This window comes from Empidonax traillii, unplaced genomic scaffold (genome assembly GCF_003031625.1).
Source record: "Empidonax traillii isolate 1590-97213 ecotype Southwest subspecies unplaced genomic scaffold, ASM303162v1 scaffold497:size1267575, whole genome shotgun sequence".
NCBI lineage: Eukaryota > Metazoa > Chordata > Aves > Passeriformes > Tyrannidae > Empidonax > Empidonax traillii.
In genome coordinates, this window is record NW_020955690.1 from 984,677 (window position 1) to 1,008,609 (window position 23,933).

Consider the following 23,933-nt stretch of genomic DNA (forward strand, 5'->3'; position numbering starts at 1 on the left):
TGACTTTAGAATCAATTTCTAAATGTGTCCGTGGACTGGGGGAAAATATAGAAACAAAGAAACACAGAAAATTGCAGATATATGAATCCTTGAAAAAATCTTCTAATGCAAGAAGATTATACTTAGTGGAATTCAAGTGGGGATATTATGGGCAGATTTTGCCATGGGTGCAGCAGAGAGTGTGTCAGCCAGATGCTGGGCAGGGAGCTTATTATATTATAATTAACTTTTCTGTTTTCCTTTCTCAAATTGAATTAATAATCTGCACCTGAAACTTGCACCAGAGAGGTTATTTATAGCTCTGTAGTTATATATATATATATATATGTATGTATGTATGTATGTATGTATGTATACACATCATTCCTGACCACTGTACCCCCTCCTGTTAAGAAAACTCAGTTGACAGGGATTACACCCTTTCCCAAGCAGTTGCATTGCTCCAATAGTCAAACATCCAAAAAGTTTTCAGAACATCTAATCTAATTTAAACAATATTCTGGAAAAAAAAAAATCAGTTCATTATTTCTTGTACTATACACACTATATAAGGAAAGAAGTTCAGTACCTTTCTTATAGCACTTTTTTATGGGAGACAAAAAACATCTTTCTTCCTCATGAGCTGACTTCTGAAGGCTGTTACAGTTCTTCTTCCAAGTCATCCTCTATGATATAGCAAGCCCAACTCTTTCAGCTTTTTTGTTTGGTTGAGATTTTTCTGTACTTCTGATCTCTGGGAAATTCAAGAGGCTTAATCTCTTGCTACATCCTTGGGCCTCAGGAGCTATAAGTATGGCATTAAGAGTTTTATAAATCTGTCTTGCATGGCTATTCTTTTATAGTGTATAGAGAACTCTGGCACATCTGCTACAGCACTAAATTTTGCATCACTGAAATCAATGTTTTTAACTATGGTGGACCTTGATGCTTGAGGACTGCCTTGAGTTGTGCTGAGCATCTTCTGAAAGCTGGCATGTGGGACAAACTTGTCTTGTTCAAATCTAGTTCACATCTTGTATCCATATTTTTTGTTACTTGGGGGTCAAGTTGAAAATAACATCTGAAGCACACAGATGTTTGCTATCTATTTGATAACATAATATAGTTCTTAAATTTTTATTAATTTTGCTTTCTTCAAAAGAAGAAACAAAGACTAATCATAAAAATCTGAATATATGGTTATTACAAAGCTAGCTAGTGAAAACTACTGAAACCTACTTTGTGCTTCATATCAGCCGATAGTATAGCGATGGTACAATTAATTATCAGTCCAGTGTGACACATAAGTTTTGAATGCAATTAAACTCACCTTTTTTTTTTTTTTTTTTTTAATTTGTAGAGCATGGAAAACAAGTGGCAGTGCTGAGGTAAAAATTAGTACAGTGTGACACTGTACCAAGCATTTGAGTATTAATGAAATGCATATATTGGTATTCTAGCATATGCAGTTAAGAGTCTAGAAAAAAAAGAATTGTGGAAAATAAAATCAGACCCAAAGTAAATCTTGATGCAAGTGGTAAGGTTAACACCTGAATAAGAAATGACCCCAGATGAAATGCTAGGACCTAAAAGTACTAGGACATTATAGGTAGGTAGAGAAATCAAAGCCCTCATCTGTGCTTGGGCAAACTTTTAGACTTTTAGTGACTATCAGTTTCAATAACCAGTGACACAAAAGAAATGGTTCAATGTCTTTGGCTCCTTTTTGACTTCTCAGCCTAAATGATATGGCATTAATATATTAATTTCATCTAAGAGTGACTTTTGGGGTTAATCCAGAACAGAATAAACTCTGTGGTTGAGTCTATTGTGAAATGCTTCTTTTTTTTTTTTTTTTTTTTTTTTTTTTTTTTTTTTTTTTTTTTTTTTTTTTTTTTTTTTTTTTTTTTTTTTTTTTTTTTTTTTTTTTTTTTTTTTTTTTTTTTTTTTTTTTTTTTTTTTTTTTTTTTTTTTTTTTTTTTTTTTTTTTTTTTTTTTTTTTCATTTTTGTGCTGCTTTGTACTTAGGTTGCATCAAGTAGAGGTATATGGACTTAATTTAAACTCTTTTATTTTTCAGTTGTCATTGGAGTAGGACAACCAGCTATGGTTAAAAAAGGCCATTAGATTTATGTGTCTAGGTGCTGAAACTGGCTGACAGAAAAATATAATGTGTTCTTAAGAATTGGCTGGCATTCTGTCTCTTTCTTCTCTGTGGGATCACCCTGTAGGTCACCAGTCTTACTGTTTATCTTCTGTTCCAGGCTTGAGATAGTAGTGAAGTTGTATCTGATTTTTGGTTTGAGGTTGAAGTGCCTGCAAACTGTGAGGCTGGATTGATAAGTGCATAGAAAAAAACCCATTTTTTTTTTACCTGTTTAATTCTCTAACACACAGTTTTGTGCCCAGGATAAAGATGTATTCACTTCGGGAACTTAATCTTGACTTTGCAATGCATACCTGAGCACGGAACAATAGTCTGAAAACTGAGGCAGCTTTGGGTGTGCTGGGGTCAAAACCAAAATTTCAATTGGTTTAACAAAAGCAGAAGATGCTGTCCCACATACGGTGATATCTAAGGTTGAAAGCGGGAGAAAATACCCCAGAGATGGCTTCCAGCAGATTTAAGTGTAATTCTGCCTATTTTTTTCTGCATGAAATAAATCAGTCGTTACTAATTTCAACTCTTGGGTGGTTTGCCTCTTGAGTAGCTGCTTGTATTCAGAAGACTTTTTATAAGAGGTTGCTCTATATGAATTATAAATAAGTCTATGAACTCTATATAAATAATATAGGTTTGTTTAAGTATTATTTTCTATTTGTATTATAAAGAAGTAGCCAGAGTATCTCAATTGATACATCTCATCTCCACTGAATTGTGGATTTGTGAATTGCAATTGCTATAAATCACACAGAAAATTTTCTTGGAAATAGAGGCAGAAACCTAACTGCATGGATATTCTGTGTGTACTGATACATACTAAATTCATTTAAAGGCTTGCTTGAATCTGACTTGGGTACCCCTCTAATTACTGAACAAACAGTCTTGGGGCATTGGGCACAGTTACTTTTCACTCTATGGAGTTAGTTTAATGGCATATAAATGAAAAACACTGTTCCTGTACTTCTCTATCTCTCTGGCTGCCTATTCCCCAAGCAAGAAATTTAGAAGCCATATAGATGTTTTTGTATAGAATTAAAGTCTTGTTTCAAGGGGGCCAAGATGGCAGGCAGGCAGGTGGCCACGTGCTCGGCGTGCTCCTGCAGCTGGGTGGTGGGTGGTGAGGGACCTGCTCCTGCTCCCGCAGCTTGTCCCCACACTGCATGCACAGGAGACACTGCTGTGCCAATCTGTGCAGTCAACCTCGTGGAGAAGCCATCGGGAGCTGTGTTTCAAAGTCGGAGCGGCGGAGCGGTTGGCGAATGGCCAGTGACACTGAATGGTCAGTCTCCTTCCCCAAACCAGTAGATGGCTTTAAATTTATTACTTTCCCTTATTTCATTCTACTTATAAAATCTGTGGATAAAACTGTAGAGATTTTAAAAGTGATGGCAAACCTGTAGCTGTGCTCTGTTGAATTTAGTTGTTTTGTGGATAAAAATGTTTTAACTTTTGTATTGTATCTTCAGACTCATTGTAGTAAGTCTTTTAAGGGGATTTTGGAAGTTCATACTGTGCCTAATAAAGTTCTGATGGTTGCTACAGATTAAAAACTGAAACGTGGAGATAAGTGTGATGCAAGTGCTGAAAGAGAAATATTTGACCTTGAAGAGGGTTATGCTGGGAGATAGAATAAATGGGTTGAATATCTTTGTCTCAGATGTTTCCTGTTTATACTGCTGGAATATGCATGCATGCATTGCAAAGTCAAAGCCAACAACTCCTTTATATTAACATATATTTGCCATTTCCCTCAGTTATCAAGACCTTATAAAAATACGAGCATCTAAAGATGCATATGTTATGTGGAAATCATGTGATGCACATGGCTTTGGAAGGATTTTCTAAGCTTAAATCAACTGTTTCATAGGGAAACTCTGCATTCCTGCTGTGCAATTTATAAACTAATTTATGGGGAAATCCATTTCTAGCATGAGCATATTTGACTTTTTTTTTGTAATCAGATTGAAGCAAGTTGAATCCTGTAATACAGAAAGTCATAAATGTCACTCTGCCATATAAAGATGCAGTTACGAGTTTCTTCATTGTATTTAACACCTCAAATTTTTCTTTTCTTTATTGTGTTTCGTTCTTGTGGTTTTACTGCTGTGATAAACAGCTGCCATGCAAATGTGAGTGAGTAAAATATGTGGGAGAGGAGGCATTTCATTCTTCCATTTGCTTTGCCTTTATTAGTTTAAATATTACACAGACTTTCTACACACTACGAGTGCTGTAGACCAGTTCATTATATCAGAGATCTGGGTAAAAACACAGATCTCTTTGATGTGTGTGTTGATGCTTTTTCTTTCAACTGTGTATGCATTAGCACAGTAAACCCTGTTAAACGTATGATCTTATTTATGATTAGATTTAAACAAAACAAACCTTCTGACATCTTTGAGACTGAAATAATTCATGGAACATGAATATTTATGAGTATTTGTTATGCATTTTATGTTGTATTTAACATAAATATTCTTATAAGTTTAATTCCTCATTCCGCCCCACTATTTTCAAGTTGTATTGAACTAAGTTTTCCAAGCAGATTTGCCAAAGAGTGAGTGCAAATGATCCTGAAAATTGCCCTGGGCTTTTTGTTTTATTTCTGGAAGCATGCACTGCAAAATGCATAGGAAAATCATCATGATTAAGAACTGATCATCAGTGGCTTTTCTTAGCCAGAACTTCCTATGGCAGCCTACAGCCAGATACTGAAAACCCACTGCAAATCACCACTGACTTTATGTTGTTAAAGCCTGTCTACATGAAGAGAGAAGCAATTCCAGACTGTAAATGAAATGGAGGGCATATGGAGGAAAAAAAGTCAAATAAGCATAAGTGATTGATAAAGAAAGGGGTATTTCATCAAGGCATCTCTTCAGTTTGTAACCTGTAAACTGAGATGTAGCAGAGACTGGCTGCTTAGGTCATTCTTCTAATTGCTGCAGGAGAGACTGAGCCAGACCAGTGGAATGCATTCCCTCTGCTCCCTGTATCTCAGTGGGCAAGGATCCTGGGAGGTTTAGAGGACTGTAATGGGGAGAGAAGTCAATGTTATTTTAGATCTGAGAATAGGTATCTTGAGCCAAAGACATGGCTGACTCATTGGTAACCACTGGGGATCCAATTTGGAAGGGTCCTGGAAAGGAACTTCTAAAGTTTTCAGAGGCCTGTGTAAATAGTAGTTATTTCCTAGCAGTTATGCAACATTTAAGGTGGTTAAAATGTGTTTTTCATGTGTTTTAAATACCAAAAACCTCAGGGAAGGAGAGTAAGGTACACTTCAGAAAAGGGTTAGATTAAGTCTGGCATTACTCAAATGCAAAGACTGGGGTTGAAGATGCAATGGGTCATAAATAATTGAGATGTGGTGCAGACTGTGCTCTCATTAGGAATCCCTCCTGCTGGTGTGTGGCCTGTCCTCACAGTTTTACAACGAACCTGTAACAAAATAGGGTAGTTTCTGCATACCATGGTTTGCTCTCATTTCAAAGTGCCAGTTTTGATTTGTATTGGTTTTATTCCAAAGAAAAATAAATAGTCTTTGAGTTAAGGAAAACTGTGGTTTACTATGTTGTTCACTTTCACCAGGCAACCATCAGATCCCGTGTCTCAAAATCCTCATGCAGACTTTTTCTTTTGCCTCTCAAAGTGCTTATAAATGATGTCATGCCATTTCTCTTTAAAATATCTGCCTAGTTCAACTAAGAACAGCCGCGTGTTTTTAGGAAACTAATGATTTTCCACCATGAACGAGTTTTTGTATTTAACATTTGACTGTTAGTTACCACCTTTTTCACTAAGAAACTTCTAAACTTGGGAAAAAAATAAATGTTGTAGACATTGTGAAGGCTCTAATTCTTCTCTGTGCTGCCAGCAGATGTTGATGAATGCACATCAGACCCCTGCTCCAATGGAGACTGTGTCAACACACCTGGTTCCTATTACTGCAAGTGCCACACAGGTTTCCAGAGAACTCCTACCAAGCAAGCTTGCATTGGTAAGAAAATTGCTTCAGCTCTGCTGGCATTGCAGATCTTCTTACCCTTTTGCTCCACTGGAGCTCCACTACAGTTCAAAAAATATCAAAAACCCACACTAAAATAGTAGTTAAATGCATTGGCTGCCATCCCATTTGCTATGTTGTTGTCTTTTAATATTTAAACATTATTCTGTTATACCCATCACCTGGCCAGAGAATTTCCCAGGCGAGAGTTCTAAAAAAAGAAAAAAAGTGACAGATGCATATTTATGTATGCAGGTGAATCTGTGGGTAGGTTTTTAAAGGTATTCATGAAGTAATTGCTGAGCATCATAAAATGTAGCATTTATTGTACATTTCTTTAAAATAATATTTTTCTCTGATGCAATGAGAATGAATTCTTACCTGAATTTTTTCTTAGTAATGTTTAAGCAACATGGCAGTATTTTTGAAAGCAATAATTATCACTATGTATATTTTTTTCTTACAGTAGTTCTCTAATTGTGTCCGATTTGTTGTTGGTTGTTTTTTTCTCCTCTTAGATATAGATGAGTGCATTCAGAACGGTGTTCTATGTAAGAATGGCAGGTGTGTCAACACTGATGGAAGCTTCCAGTGTATTTGCAATGCTGGGTTTGAACTGACTACAAACAGAAAAAACTGTGTGGGTAAGAACTCTTCTAAGGAGTTGGGGCAGGCATTAGCTTGGTGATTCTATAAATTATACTTCATACTACAGGTCAGGATCATTAAGGATTACTTTTTTTTGTGAAAAGGTACAGCCTGAGCTGAACTTTGAGACCCTTTATTCAAATAATTATTGTACAGTACTGTATGAGTTCAAAGAAAATTTGAGACAATTTTAGTTTTTGAAGCTACATCTCTCCTCAAGAATGCCAGGAATAACATTTTTCCCTAAACCTTCGTAGCAAATGCCCCATATATCAGCACTGCTGAAGAAGTACCTGGTTTTAATTTTGGCTACTCTGTGTAAAAAAAACTTTCTAGGTAATCAACCAGCTCAGTCTCAGGTGATTGAAGCTTTTTATCCTTTCATGTGTGAAAGAAAGACATGCCCTATTCTTTCATACACAGTCTACTGAAATAAGCAACTGCTTACATGAAAAAAAAAATTGCTGCTTTGCCTATGGAGTGGAGACTTTACAGACATTTATCACAGTTCTGGTTAGAAATGAATCTTCAAGTGAAGAAATATGCCACATCAGTCCCAATTGTTTATTTTTACTCGGTTATCTTCTGGAAGGGGAGAAACTATTAGCCGCTTACTCTGCATTATTTTGTAGACCATGATGAGTGTACCACTGCAAACATGTGTTTAAATGGGATGTGCATAAATGAAGATGGGAGTTTTAAGTGCATCTGTAAACCGGGATTTGTTCTGGCTCCAAGTGGACGTTACTGTACTGGTATGTAAAACTTGGGGGGTAATGCATTGAGACAATGTTGACTGTAAATGGCTTTTCCTGTCCATTCATTCATGGAAGAATGGAAATCCGATCACATGGACTCAACGTCGTACTAATACCTTACTGACTCATTATAGTAGATTTCTTAAGCTGCCTGGAATAGAAATAGATCTTTAACTTACAGAAAGAAATAACTATTTAATAGTATTGTGAAAGCTGCAACAAATGATAAATTAGCTTTCAGAAAGCCGTGGAGCAAAATATGCTGGCCATTCATGAAATGGTAAAGTGGGCAACAGAATGAGAAGTTTAAAAGATTTTATACTAGTGAACACACACATGTGCATGTGAGCACGCACAAGCACATTTGCCACATCATTATTCTGGAAATTCAGAGTGCATAAAAGCTGAGACATTGTACTTGCCACACAGCATTAGAAACTTTTTTAAGCAAGGTCGCTAAAATATTAAACATTTTAAGGACAGAGTCTGATTTAGTTCAGTTTAAGCAAACTAATTGAAGATACCTGCTGCCTGTAGAAGTAGGTTTGGGTTTGAGTTGTCTCTAGTAAGTGCAAAATCATTTAAATTGTTAGTTTTCTGATTTGAAGTTGAACCATTTCTGTTAGTTGCCCTTAATTACATGCAGTTGTGCTGTTGACTTTGATGACTACTGAAAAGTTCTTTGAAATTGAAATAAAACATCTTAAGGATATTCTGTGATTATTGCTCCTCAACCACACTTTAAAGCAAAGTTATAGTATCGTGGGATGGACAAAATGGAAAATTTCTCATTAATTTTACTAAATGTAGAAACTAAAGTCCCTGAAATCCTACAGTTTTTCTGTGTGTTTTGGGTTTGGTTTTGTGGGTTTTTTTTTGTTTTGTTGTTATTCCCAGGACAAAACAGGGATATTATGATAATTCATCTGCTATCATAAACTCATTTGATAATGTTCTAGAAATATTAATTATAATCTTGCTTTAAAGCAGTAAATAGATTGCTGAATTGTTTTGTTTCCTCTTAGATGTTGATGAATGCCAGACATCAGGAATTTGCATGAATGGTCACTGCATAAATACTGAAGGATCATTTTGGTGTGATTGTCCACCTGGTTTGGTCGTTGGAGTTGATGGTCGTGTGTGTGGAGGTGAGAAAAGCAAGTGGAATTACCAGGTTAATTAATTACCAAATCAAACACATGAAATTACAGCCTTCTGAATCGTGTTGATATCAAACCATGGAGTATCTGTTCTGGCATAAATCTGACCCAAAAGAATCACTGAGTCCAGCTCCTGGCCCTGCACAGGACACCTCAAAAATCCCACCATGTGCGTGAGAGCATTGTCAAAACACTCCTTGAACTCTGGCAGACTTGGGGCTGTGACCAATTAGGAAGAAATTCTTCCCTGTGAGGGTGATGAGGCCCTGGCACAGGTTGCCCAGAGAAGCTGTGGCTGCCCCATCCCTGGAAGTGTCCAAGGCCAGGTTGGATGAGGCTTGGAGCACCTTGTCTAGTGGAAAGTGTCCCTACCCATGGCAGGGGGTGGAACTACATGCGCTTTGAGGTCTCTTCCAACACAAATCATTCTGTGGTTCTACAATTCTATTCTCCCTGTACCATAAAAAAGAAAAAAACCCAGTTAGATAAATAGTGAAAACTAGATAGATTTCCGTGAATTCAAATATCATTAGTAAGAATTAGTAGGAAATCTTGCAATCCTATAGGGATTATGCAGGAAATTAGTAGGAAATTATGCGATCCCATAAACTTAGTGTTTAAGACAGTTCCAGCATAGCTTGAGGGAGTTCACAGGAGAAAAACTGAAGATTTTCAAGCTGATGAAGAATTAAAAACTGCAGAGGGCAAGACATACTAAATCTCTTGTTTTCTGTTGGTTAGATCAGGTCAGCTGCTTATGTCATGATGTTTCAGAGAATCATGAAGCAGAAAAAGCAGAGAGGAAATCATTGGCTTAGCTCTGCAATAGATATATTTATTAATTAATGCTGTGACTGTTCTTACTCATATATGTATGTGTGCCATATCTGCCTTTGTCTTACCTGCATTCTTCCAGATGAACTAAAAACAGCCTACATCACAGTCTTTGAAGTTTATCTCACACCAAAAGGATGTGACATACTATGTCCTTGTCTTACTATTACCAATTAATTCAAAATAATATTTTAAATTGTGCAAAAGTCAAAATTCTTCAAAATAAAATCTAGGGCAAATGTTTCTACCCAGTGCCAGCACAAGCTAGCCCCTTCTGCTATCACTTCGGTTTAAAAAACACATGGTAAATACTGAGATTGGCTTTAAAAGGATAGGCTCTGAAAAGCTAAAATATATTCTAAGTCTCTTAGTTGAAACACAGATATTTATTGTTTTAAATAAATTAGATATTTTAGTAAGTATAACTATACTAAAGATTGGACCAGCAAAAGGAAGTTGTGTTTCCTCCTATGTAGTAGCCAAGTTGTTTTCTTCTGGCTTATTAAAAGTTAAACTATGAAAAAAGGCTCGGGATACTGTTTTAAATATAGGAATTTCTCTGCTTAGTGTCACACCAACAAAACCAGATTTGAGTACAAGCTGTTCAGAACCTTTTTGTACTCCAAGTTGGCCTCATCTTTGCCCCTGTCAGTGATACAGCTGCAAAGAATCAATGCAGTGCTCAGTTGTCTGTGCTTCATTTACCTAATGCTGCCACAGTTCTAGCAGCTAAAGACTTCACAAGTTGGCCATCAGCTGTGAACACCATTTATTTGAAAATGTTCAACTCCACATGTTACACAGCTTTAAGGTTTACCATATATGCTTACATTTTCAACAGGAAATACCCTTAATAGGACAGAAAACCATAAGGCAGAATCATGTTCTACTTGGAAAATTGATTTTAAAAAGATGAGGTAGTTATTCCAGGTATAAAATAACATAGGAAATTTTGAATATTGCATAACAAAAATATCCTCACACATGACCTTTAGAATGGAATTTCAACCCACTGTTCAGTTTTTATGTGTGTGCACGTATATATATGTATGTTTATATATAATCCACATGCTGCGTTAACCGCAAGAATTCTCTGTCTGGCTATTCTATCCCATATATTGCATGACCTAAATAATACTTCTCAGACATTCTGGCTGCTAGAAGAACTTCTAGTACATCCAGGCATTTCAGGTTTGGCTGTACTTCCAGCTGCAGCTCCATGCTTGGATACCTCAGCTGGCTCTGTGTGTGTATCACCTCAGAACTTGTACTGAGCTGTGGCCATGCCTTCTCTCAAGAGTGGTTTCTTCTCTTCTGAGACACTTTCAATTGTCTCTGCCTGGAGCTGTAGTCATCCAAGAGAAAGTAACTAAGCTTTGTTTTACCCTGGTAGTTTTGGAGAACCATACCTCAAAGTGCCTGCTGTAAGCATGGTATCATTTGACCTTCTAAGGCTCCTGGATGGGTGCAGTGACTTACTCTGAGTATAGGACAGCCACTGGTCTACCCAGCGTTGATCTCAAATGTGGTGATGATAACTTTTGTGGATTTTGGAGTGCTACACCACAAAATTTAAGAGTCTGGGAATGATACACCTCAAAAAACAGTGGAGCATTTCTCGCTGCAGGTACACTGTTACAGCAGCACCAATGCTGTTTTGTTTAGTTCCAGAGCTGTTTTGTTAGACTCAGGCCATAAAATAAGTTCTTAGTGGTCTGAAATCAGTAGCCAGAGGCTGATCACACCAAACATGGGGAGTGTCACAGGTTCATCAGTGAGGGGCACACTCACAGCTGTCTTGGCATGGGGAGCCTTGGTGATGTGACTGCAGCAATTAAGTCATGGACAAAGTGGTACCTGTCCTTCTCATTCCTGCTGTCACTTTGGGTAGCACAGCCCAAGGAGGACATTCTTCCTGTTATATGGCTGCTGTTTTGCTTCTGGGGAAGCCAGCTTGGTTCTTGACCCTCCAAAGGCTTAGTGAATCACTGACTGTGTAGATCAGACTGTTTTTCTGTAACTACTTATTCAATCCTCCTCATCTTCTCTGTGCCTTTTCTATAAAAACGTTAAAGTATGTTCAAAAGCACTTGCTCTCATATGCAGAAAAGTTGCTCTGTACATCTGTGGCTTCCTCCAACTGCTTCCTACACTTCACATCTCTGAAAACCTTCCTACAGTATTTCTTTCACACTTTACAGTCTTTTATCTCCCTGCAGTTTTCCTTGGTGCCATTTCCATCCCTTGATTTACCTCTCCATTCCCTCTCAGAAACGTAACCAGAAGGAAGTCTTCCCTTCTGTGGCAACCCCTTTATCCATGGCAGAGCTTGTCAGAGTGGCATCTGGACTTGTTTGAGGTGGAGGGAAAGGATGTGAAGAAACTGATTATTTTGCAGAGTACATGAACATACATTTCTTGTGCGAAAGTCCTTGACTGTTGTCAGGCATCATAATCTTTTCCTGATGTCAAGTGCAAGCAAATTGTACTGGCTTCACCTAGACTCTTGGCAAGGAGTAAATTCTAAAATCTAGGACATATTTAGCTGTACTCCAGAACTGTTTGTTCCATGGGATACCAAAAGCAAGAGAAAACACTTAATGTGCAGGCAATGCTATTTTATAGGGGCCAGTTCATGATACACAAAGAGCAGACAGAATACATAAGGAATTGCCAGTTCTTATTTGGATTGGCCCTGGACATTGAACATTCACTGTAAATTTTTTTCATGCAGCTTTTCTTTATTGTTTTGGGGTCATAATTTAAGTAGGTAACTGTCTGGATTCCCTAAAACCCTGTTCAATTTCTGAGTCCACTTAGGCTCATGTCCAGGCTGCAGTGCTTGGTAGTTTTACTGGGGGAGATTGACAAGGAGCATGAATTCTATTCTGGTCCATAAAGATAACTGACACAAAGACTATTTCTGCAGCTTCAGCAGTATCTGTAGAATTATAGCAGTCAAAAATAAAGGCTGTTTACTTCATCTGTGCCTTGCATTTCTCAATGGCACATTTAGATGGACTGTCTAATCACACACTTGTTAAAAGATCTCTAATAACATCCTATAAGCAAATGTAAAAAAGGCATTGTAACTTGGAATGACCAAAACCCCAAACCAATACCAATAGCAACAAAAAACACCACCACCAAACTGAAAAAAAAAAAAAAAAAAAAAAAAAAAAAAAAAAAAAAAAAAAAAAAAAAAAAAAAAAAAAAAAAAAAAAAAAAAAAAAAAAAAGCAAAACAAAATGCATAAAAAGCAGTCTCAGGGACATTCTCATAGTTTCCTGGATGAGTATAGCAGATTAGCAGATGACTATACCTGTAGAGGTAGGTCTGGAGGCCTGCCTCTGAAGATGCTTCTTACTACATCTTACTGGTCAAGCCTATCAAATTAATTTATATGACCAAATCAACTGCAAGATTGGCAGTATGCACATGGTAAGTCCTACAGCTGTTATGGCAGGCCTGTTTAATTTTTCTGCTGTCTCTTTTTGTCATCATTTTGGAGGTTAAAGACCATCCACGTATTATGTGTTTTCTTTGTACAGTGAGTGGTTTGTCCTGGCCATTATTTCCAGCCCTCTCCCAGAGATGGCACTGTAACTTCCAGAGTGGATTTTCAATCACAAACCTGAATTTTCTACACTCTAGGCAATAGTACTGCTTTCTACATCACCCATTTGTGTGTAAGAAATGCTAGATTGCTGTTGCTATCTGGGTTTAGGGATCTCTTCGGTGTCCTAATCCAGCACTGCTGCCAGTTTACATATAAAATTAAGATAATCATGTCATCTAAATGCCGGTGTAAACAATCTGCTGAAATTGCATTTCTATTCATAATTTATAAATGTAATAGGAGACTCTGCTCCTTTTTTTGGAAACAGGTGTTCTCCCATGTTACCAGCCCTGGGCTGATGCTGAGTTACCCTACCTGAGAAACCATTTTGGAAGGAAACAAGAGATCTGCATGTCCAATTTATGGAGGCCAGAAATAGAAGCCATTCCGTGTTTGTAGCAAGGCAGTGCAGATGTAGCCAGTCTAACCATTTTGTTGACCCAAAAAAAAAAAAAATTAAGCTTTTGTTGAGATAGTATGCATACATTTCACTCTCAGCCTAAGGAAATAAATTATGTCTTCCTTTATCCCTTTTTAGATACTCATATGCGTAGCACATGTTATGGAGGCATCAGAAAAGGGCTGTGTGTCCGTCCTTTCCCTGGTGCTGTGACAAAGTCTGAATGCTGCTGTGCCAATCCTGACTATGGTTTTGGAGAGCCATGTCATCCATGCCCTTCTAAAAATTCAGGTAAAATTTTGCATTTCTTTGAATAGTGCAGTGAACATATAGACTTGAAAAATACTTTGTTCAGTTTTGAACAGATTGTTCATTTATTTCATACCTTAAAGAAAAATGAATAGGGGACACATGGATGAAGTTCGGTCTCTGAATTAAGTGTTGTCTATAAGTAACAATGCTTGAAAAGGAATAATCAGAGTTCTCCAATGAATCTGTAAATTTCCTGGTCAATCAATCCAATTTAAAAGAGCAGTCCATTATTATTTCTAGAAATCTGTATTTCATTTTAAGAGAATCAGTTCTTCAAGTAAACCTGGGGATTGATTGAAAAAAAATCTCTTGAATACAGGGCTGAGATAATGTATCTTGGACAGAATTTTCATTCACTGTCATTCTCTGAAGCAGCAGAAGGTTGTTATAATGAAACAAGTAAAACTGGCATTGTGGTTGAAAGCAGTAACTTGACAAGACAGTCATGTCAGTACTGTAATGAAATTACCTAGGTGTTTAACTCTTGTCATTTCATCTTGGATTTGTATGGATGTGAAAGTTCAGAATGGAAAGCTACTTGACAGATTTAGCTGTATTATCTGTACATAGTTATTCCATGTGAGCGCTGGTATGTCATTACTTAAGCTGTAGAAAAATTACTTTAAAAAAGTCAGGTGGATTTAGTTTAGGATGAAAGAAGGTGAAACAGTGGAAAAATAACATTTTCTTTTCCCCAACATCTCTGTCTCAATTGAGTAGCTGAGTTCCATGGCCTGTGTAGCAGTGGAATAGGTATTACTGTCGATGGACGAGGTATGTTGCACATTTTCTTTCATATGTATGATTCAAGGTTAAAAAAAATACATACTCAGAATTATATTTTTCTATAACATACTAGAGTGGAGTTTTATGCCTCAAGATGAATGTGTTGATTTTAGTATTTTTATTCTAAAAGTACAATATTTAAATGTTGTCTAAAGAAAAGGCAGGAATTAATTCTCTACAACAGTGGGTTTTGCATAACTCTGATAAGGAAAAAAAGTAAACCATTTAGGCAAAAGAAATCTCTCCCTCATTTGGGGAATGATAGGAGCCACTTGGATTATTTGCAGTTGATTTTCAGTCAGCTAGGACAGTAATAGAGGAGTTTTTCCCTCCAGATCCAGTGCTCACTCATGGACCATTTCCATGGACAGATTGTTTCCCTAGTGAGTTAAGAGTTGGAAGGGAGCTAACTAAAAGAAACAAATCCATATGAAAAGCAGTCCTGAAAGAGACCACTTGCATTTTGTACTGGGAACTGTAAAGCTCCAGCTCCGTTTTTCAAGTACCACAGAGACAGGGATTTTAAAAAACAGTAGCTGAGCCAGGCCTGAAGTAGTGGCAACACTGCAGCTGCCAGATAAAGTAGAGTGGGTTGAAGAAGGAATAGGGGAACACAGTGTTATGATTTATTGCTAGGTGTTTATCTAATGAGTTAATAAATTTCAACCAAATTAAAGCAGATACTGTACATTTAATATTTCCAGACATTTAACTTATATAACTTTTGTCCTTCCTAGCATTAAAGCTCCCGTTCCATTCAGCAGGAACAGGATGAGGCTGTCTTATCATTATATTTATTAACATCCTATATAACTTTTATAAATAGTACTATGATAAATTCTCTTTCTGTTCAGTACAGCAAATATCTGCATGATTTTCTCTTTATTGCTTAACATGCTACAGGCTTACAGGTAAATTGAAATCCATAGAATTTATAAATTCCCTCAGGTTACTTTTCAGTGAATTACACAAAGAATCTCTGAAATAGAAGATTCTCTGAATCTCATGTAGAAATAATGTAAGTGTTCCATAATCTTCTTGCAGAAGCAGCATCCTACTATGAGAATTTGAATTCACCTCATTCAGCTTATGACTAACAAGCACAAGTCTCCATGTGAGAGAAATCTGGACATAGATAAGGACAGAGATTTTGCAGTTTCTTTCCATGTAAAATGTAATAGGAAGGGCTGAACCTTCTGAAATCATTAATTTGGTAAGGAGAGATAGAGTCATAAAATTATGTGGCTTGTCCCCAAGATTCAAACATGTTTAGTTAGCTACAGAATGCATTTTGCTCAAAAGAAAATATAAATGTGAAGTATTATGGTAAATCATATTTTCTTATGAAATTTTTATATGCCTCATAGCCTTGAGTTTTGTCCAATGATAGCATGACTTTTCCTAATGTGTATCTCAATATATGTAAATCAGTATCTGCACTATGATTAAAGAGGAAATGTCCTTTGTAAAAAGTTGAGAACTACAAGTATACAACAAGCCTTTTTATGAAGTCCCAGCTAGGCCAGCACCCTTACTGTTCTTTCCAGGGTTTGGAAAGGGAACTATTTAAAGTAATTGACCTACTGTATGGAAAGAGAGAACTTAATATTGAAAAGCCCTCTCTTCCTCAGAGGCAGAAAATATTTAAATGAGTCTCTTCCTGTTCTTACATTTCCTATGAATATTGTGGAATTTTCCAACCACAGCAGAAATTTTATATGGGACTGTAAATTCAGGGAATATATCTCATTCATCATCCTGTTCTATCTGAGAAAAATTTAAGATTTCCGACAAGTTTTTATAAGACTGAATATGATATGGTATTGACCTATGCATTATTTCTGTATTATGGCAAGTATTTGTATCAGCTGATAGTGTCTAACTTCTTACCTAGATTCCTAAACCACAAGCACTGAGTCCACAGGCTGTATATTATACATCAGATTATTCTTACATAGTTTCCAGTCAGTTTAGGTTGGAAAGGATATCTGGAGGTCATCCAATCTAACCTTCTGTTCAGAGCAGGGGTAACATCAAAGCTGAATCATTTCTCAAGGCCTTGCCCAGCAGAGTTTGGAAAATCTTCAAGGATGGAGTTACAGGGCAGCTTGCTCTGGTGCTTAACTACACTTGTGGTGAAGAATTACTTTCATGGTATTTAGTTTAAATTTCCCACATTGCATCTTGTGACTGTTGTCTCTTGCCCTATTGCTGTGTGCCTCAAAGAAGAGTCTGGCTCCATCTTCTCTGTAACCATTTGTTAAGGTCAGAAACTGCTGTTGGACATCCCTCTCGTATTTCCTCTCACAATCTGAACAAGTCCAGTTCCCCCAGCCTCTTATTACACATCAGGCACTGATCCTGCTGGGGGACTTCCATTACACTGACATACGCTGGGAAAGCAGCCCATCAGGCTGGATGTAGTCCAGGGTGCTCTGGGAGCCAGGTGATAGATAGTTAAACCAGAGGAGAAGCATTACTGGACCTGATGCTTCCCAACACAGATGAACTAATTAGTGATATCCAGACTGATGGTAGCCTGGACTGCAGTTGTCATGCCCTGGTGAATCCTTAGGCATATGGGCCAGGTGAAGAGTAAAGCTAGCACCCTGAATTTTGGGGGAATTTATGAGCTTTCAGTTGTTTAAGGCATTAGTGGATGGGACCCCTTGGGAAACTGCCTTCAGGGATAAAGGAGCAGAACAGACCTGGCAGTTTTTCAAGGACTGTCTCATGAGATCACAAGGTCTTTTGATCACCACATGTACAAAATCAGGCTAGGAAGGCAGAAGACCAGCATGGCTGAGTAAGAACCTCCTGATTAAACTGAAATGTGAGAAAGAAAAGCACAGTCAGTGGAACGAGGGTAGAATCCTGCAAGAATGCAGGAAAGCTGCCCGTATGTGTAGGCATGGGATCAGGAAAGTTAGGGCACATGGGAGCTTGAACATGACAGGCTTCTCTAGGTACATGAGGAGGCTTGAGGAGTAGGCCCATGTGAACCTCATGAAGTGGCCCAAGACTGGACACAGAATTCCAAGTTTGGCCTCACTGGTGTCAAATAAGGGGAAGAATCACTTCTTGCAACTTCTAGCTGCACCCTTGCTCTGAATGACAGCCTCAACATCCACTGAGTCAGATGTTGTCCACATCTATCACAGGATCAGGTTCTTTTTATCTTTCAGTGTCTGATAATCTTCTGTATTGTGTTAATACAGATATTAATGAGTGTGCTTTGGATCCTGATATTTGCACTAATGGAATTTGTAAAAACCTGTATGGCAGCTATCGTTGTAACTGTAATAGTGGTTATGAGCCTGATCCTTCTGGAATGAATTGTGTGGGTAAGTTGTTAGATGTTTTATTAGTATTGAATTATTTATCACTATATTGTTGCTAATTTGACTTTACAAAATTCAGGTTGCAAGACATCTACTTCCTAAAGCTGCAATGAAAATGCAAAAAACCTAATGAAACTACTTTTCTAAATTAGTGCATAGTTTTTATTCTTACTAGTTTATTTTCCTGTAATTTGGTGGACAAATATTACTGTTTGGGAAGTGTAAGCTGGAGATACTGCACACTAGAAATCAATTTTCTCAAGAACATGGATCAGTTTGTGTTATGTTTTAATGTATAATGTATGTCAAAGTCACCTAAAATGTGTCCTTTCAAAGCTGGAAGATGGTTTGTCAAGAGTTGAAGGTCACCATTTTGCATAATAATGTAATAAAAATGTAACAAATGGCTCTCATTATCATAATGAACGATAACTGGTGGCCTATGCGTACAATCTCTGCAGTATACAGTAATTCATTATTTCCCTGAGTTACACAAGTACAGCAGAAGAGATTGCTGCACATTTAGTCCTCTGGGTCTGAAAGCTTAAGCTCATGAAGGAGGCAGTGATCCCCTCTTAGATTTCCATAAATTATCACTGAACACTGAGGTCAAGTGTAACAGCCGTTGTTTTATTTTTCAGAAATTCAGGTCACCAGGAATGATTCACTTCAGAAACTTGTAATTGTCATTTGTGGTTTGGTTCAACTGTTGTTGAAGTATCTAGGTACATTTTCTGTAAGTGTTTAGGAATTAGGAATGGCAGGTTAGTTTAGAAGAGCTGTTTTGTTTTTTGTTTTTTTTATGTGGCTGCCAAACTTAAACTTGGATTCATAATTTTGGGGAAATTTAGACTTTATTTCCGACTCCTAAAGGAATTCATAAGCACAGCTTAGGAAATCTAAAATATTTGACATGTGATGGGCATTAAAGGAGAGTGGCTTAAAATTATCTTTTTTTTCTTTTAAAGAATAAAACAGAGGGCAATGAGGAAGATTCATTACTTTTTATTTTAATTATTGGTGGTTAGTTTAAGGAGAGTTTAGGCAATTATATTAATTTATGGGATTTTCCTATTCAGTGTGCTTGATATTTTGGTCTTAATCATACTTTTTTTTTAATACAGTACCTCTGGAGGGGAGATACAGAAATTTTTTGTAGTGAGAATCTAAGAATTAATTAGAATTTTGAAACTAAGAACGAGCTGTGGAGATGAAGGCATCTCAGGGCCTTTTTTTCTCATTATGTAACTCACCCTTTTGCAGACATTGATGAATGTTCCATGAACAGACTGCTGTGTGACAACGGGCTGTGTAGAAACACCCCTGGGAGTTACAGCTGCACTTGCCCCAAGGGTTTCATGTTCGGCAGGGAGACAGACACATGTGAAGGTAAAAAGTCTGCAAATTTTGTAAATTCTCTTGTTGCATAAATCTTCACATTCCTCTTTGCCATAATTTTTAATGTGTTGGGTATTGCTCTTGATTTTTATTCAAAGTAATCAGTTCATTTTTATATGAAAGTGTATTCCCTAGATAAAACATTTTTAAACTACAATAAAGCTGAATATATCAATGCTTGCCTTTGATCATATAGCAGGAACACCCCTAAATAGGGAAATGCATCTGTTTTGATCACAGTCTCTTTCTTTTCTCCCTCCCATCTGTTGTAATAGTTAATTCTGAATCAAATTCAGTTATCTGTGATGCATTCCAGGTCTGAGTATTACTACCTAGTTCTACTAATACTGTTCTTTATTTTTACAGTATAATCAAAATTGCTTTCTTACATTACATTACGTTACATTAACAGATGTTATAGCAACAAAACCGTTACATGCAAGAGCTAATGCTAACCCTTAATTATTAAAAAACAATAAAGCAAGACTGTACAAAAAAACCACCTTCAAAATGAAAGCATTAGCCTATGGGCTGCCTTTTAGTTAGTATCCAGAATAGTAAAATTTTACTGGTGTTTTTCATTATTTTTATTTGGTTCCACAATGTGTAAATCTCAATATTTGTTATGATTAGAAAGTTTTATAGTAAATAATCTCACATAATCTCACATAGGGAAGCTACGATCCTTTGTTATGGAAGTCCTATTGTGTGAACCAACGTAATCATACAGATTTTTCTGAAGTGGTGGTGGTCATTGTTGTCCTCAGCTGTTTGTTATTACTGATCAGACAGAAGTTACTACCATACAGCTAAGCAAACATATCAAAAGTGGAAGTGGTTTTGATTCTGACAGTATCAAATCATTCACATCTTCACCCTTCTATACAAAGAAAATTATATTCCTTTATATTTCAATATGGGTGAGTTTACGAGGTCACCTTCAAAAGTTAAAATCTCCACTCCTTCTGTATGTAACAAATTAGTAGCACTTGTTCAGGGCAGAGTTTCTTGTATCATCTGGATTCATAGTGCTTTCTGTGCTCTGTTGTCTCAATGCCTTGTATCTATCCACAATATTTGGGAATTAATTCTTCAGGGTCTGTCTGTATGATTAGTTTCTGTGCACTGAAAGATTTCTATCTGTGAAAATAGTGTAGTATGTGCTTTTAATGTACCTGTTTCTTAAGGAATCTTCTAGGCAGAAAAAATGAAATAGGATGGAAGATACAGGTGGTCACTACCAAAATGAAAAGCTTATCAACATCAGAGCATAACACTGACCAAAACATAGATAAATGAAATACCAGAACGCAAACAACCTAGGTAATATTATTGAAAATACTGTATCTAGATTTTAAAACATAAAATGTAGATTTATTTTTTAATGGACATAATACTACTACAAAGGCTCAAAATAAGATTTGACAATAAAAACAGCAAGAAAAAAATGGTTTCATGGTTGCATGAATAATCACAGACACCATAGCCCTAGGAAAAAAGCAAACTTTTCCATCTACTAGACATCCTTACCATCACTGCGGTGTGTTTTCTCTTGTGCTAGAAGAAGTTTGGGAGTAATGATACAGTCAATGTGGAAGTCTCTTATCTTAGAGGTGTTTTTTGTGAGAGGGTTGTAAGGGAGAGTTATCATGGAGTGGAAATGGAAATGAATTTACTAGCTCATTTGAATTAATGGTCCATTGAGAAGAGGGTGACTCCTTTAGATAGCTCTACCAGCTGATATTGACTGCAAAGCCATAGTATGTAAGTTACAGTTAAAATAAAATAGAATTTACCAGAACAAGGGGAAACCAGCAGAAATCCAGATGGTAGGAGTGTCCATTCTTAATGGCATCTCAGAGCATATGTGCAAGGAATGTGACTACTTCTAGGCTTTGTCTAAGAGATTTAGGTTCATTCCTCAAATGATCCATTTATAAATCAATTCTAAAAACACGAATAAAGAAGTAGTATAATTTGCTCAAACTAACACACTGATAGTGCCTGTGACAGTCATCTAGTAAGTAATGTGTTTCTTAACATAAGCCAACTGGAGTACGATGTAGAAAATGCAAACCTTGTTTATGCAGCTGGTTATTTAAATTGAAATATATACTACTGTGAAGGAAAAATTGCAGAGGTGATCATTCAGGTTCATTATATAAGACTGTTTGGGTTTGTGTTTGGTGGGTTTGATAAGATTTTAAGTAATGCATTTACTTTTTGTAAGAATTTTTTTATATGCTCCTAAAACAACATACATCTTTACATGCGTGCAATATTTTTACTGTGGCTCCTGCAAAGACTAATGAAAAAGTAGTATTTGATATATTCCAAAAGACAATAAAAGAGGACAGATCTGACCCTGTCTCATCTCTCTTTTCTGGTAATCATCAGATTTAGCTTGTTACTATAAAGGAGAATATTTTGCTGTCTTCAAAGAATAAGAGTGACTGTGCCTCTCTTGTCTGTATTTCATAATCCTGTTTAACTGCTGAACTCTGAGCAATGAACTTGTGATTGGGCATGGATGCAGAAGTAATATTTAAACTGAAAAAAAAATCCTCTTTTCTCATTTGGGAAGGAAAAAAAAACCCTGACAAACAACTGTTCATTAACTAAACTTCAGATTTGTAAGATGTTTTCTTCCTGAACATCTCTTATTTTAGTCACCCTCAATACTTCTCATTTTTTATTGTCTGTACAGCAGAATTGGAAGAATTTTCAGTATCTTTCAGTAGTCTTGTCTACATTAGCTTACGTACACTGGTCATAAAGATTCTGTCATCTTCATCTTGACTCTCATAGTTGGACTGATGTTTAAAGTGAGGTGATAAGTTTAAAAGGAGGGTCAGGAGGCATTTTGTATAAAACTGTCTGCGAAACCTATTAAATGTATTGTGTTTTTACAAATGTGGAGTAGGTAGTAGTATGTTTAGAGGAAAAAATTATTCTCTTTCTGCCCAAACTCTGTTTTTAAGGAAACACTACATAATTTGTTTTGAAGTTACAAGTTCACTAGTTGTAAAAACCTTCTGTGGTCAGGAGCTCTGTATTGTGCACTTAAAATACTCTGATGCTGATTACTCACCAGTATATTTTTAATGTAACTCTCATCAGCAACTGTGAAGAAATTATAAAACCCTTCACTGTTTTACTTTATAGTTCAATTCAAATTTTTTATCAGTTTCTTGTGAGGAGTAGGAGAATTGTTTGAGGCTCTAGAGCCTGTGAAAGTTGAGATTTTTACAACAAGCTCCATGGTTTAGTTTGTGTTTCCAATGACTTAACTAGTTAAATGTAAACCAGATGTGCTTTGAAGTTCATTTCCAGGAATGTACAGTGGACTGTTTCAATTTTTGTTTCTCTGACATTTACAATGTACACTTACTTCACTTAAGAAAAAAAAAATTTAAAAACCCTCAATAAATGTTTTCGTACATAATGGGTTTTATTTTAAAATACAAAATTGTATTAAAATTTGGGTTTTTGCTTATTCTTTTTAAAATTACCATGTAATATTATTATAAGAAAGTGTAGGAGAACAATTTTCGGAATTTGTGTACATTGTGCATATGATGGTTTTTCCGCCTGATTCAGCAGTGTGGTAATGCTGAAGTACATCTATCTTTTTCTTTTATTTCACGGATGGTAATTTTGGGGAGTAGTCAATGCACTATTATAAACCTGTCACTATCCAAAATCATTGAGTATGTGTTTTATTTCCTTTTTTTCTCCTTCTTAGCATAGTGCTGAAGCATGTCAAATGCAGAAAGTAACTAAATTAGTTTTTTGGGCCTTAGAGACCTAGAGCATAGTCACAAGGTAGCTGTAGAAGCAACCAGAAGTTAATGCTGCCAATTATGCATAAATTAATCCTCATGGAAAGCTGCTCTCCCTCTTTCTGCTCCCTAGAGAGAAAATGGAATGACTATTCCTCATCTACATCAGGGCAGAGGGAGATGAGGAGGAGTCTGGTTCCATTGTACATCTTCCCTCACCCCTGATATTGGCGACCAACTACAGCCATTCCCACCCCAGAAGGTGGAAATTATCTGTCTGTCTATGGGATCAGTGAGGGGCCAGTTCTGGCCCTTGAGAAGGGCAGAAACAGACTGGGAGAAGGAGCAAGGGTGAAAGGGGATTGTCCCTTGGGGACAGCAGCAACTGGCAGACTGAGTCAGCTGGTTTGTAAAGGAATATGTTTGATGTAAACATGAGTGAGGATTTAGTCTAGACTGCCTGATTTAGACTTAAAAGGGACAGGCAGTTCTTCCTGCCAGGTTATTTCTGACAAGATTGTATCACCTTTCTGTTGTTCACCTTTTTGCTCACCCATATGGAGCTGGTAGACAGAGATAGAAAGCCAAATAGCCCCCTTGTATTCCGGGAGGAAATAGTTGGTGACTTACTGAATCATCTGGATCCTCACAAGTCTATGGGACCAGACGGGATCCATCCTAGGGTGATGAGGGAGCTGGCAGAAGAGCTTGCCAAGCCGCTCTCCATCATCTTCCAACAGTCCTGGC

General features: G+C 36.9%; 1 protein-coding gene across 1 annotated transcript in view; it reads left to right on the forward strand.

The window, feature by feature from the left end:
• The window catches only part of LOC114063871 (fibrillin-2), a 124,242-nt gene that overhangs the window by 44,722 nt on the left and 55,587 nt on the right, over positions 1-23,933 (forward strand). Inside the window, exons 12-19 of the mRNA XM_027896442.1 lie at positions 6,023-6,142; positions 6,667-6,792; positions 7,429-7,551; positions 8,580-8,702; positions 13,706-13,858; positions 14,600-14,653; positions 17,884-18,009; positions 19,270-19,395. Coding sequence (XP_027752243.1) covers positions 6,023-6,142; positions 6,667-6,792; positions 7,429-7,551; positions 8,580-8,702; positions 13,706-13,858; positions 14,600-14,653; positions 17,884-18,009; positions 19,270-19,395 — 951 coding nt within the window. The remainder of the gene's footprint in view (positions 1-6,022; positions 6,143-6,666; positions 6,793-7,428; positions 7,552-8,579; positions 8,703-13,705; positions 13,859-14,599; positions 14,654-17,883; positions 18,010-19,269; positions 19,396-23,933) is intronic.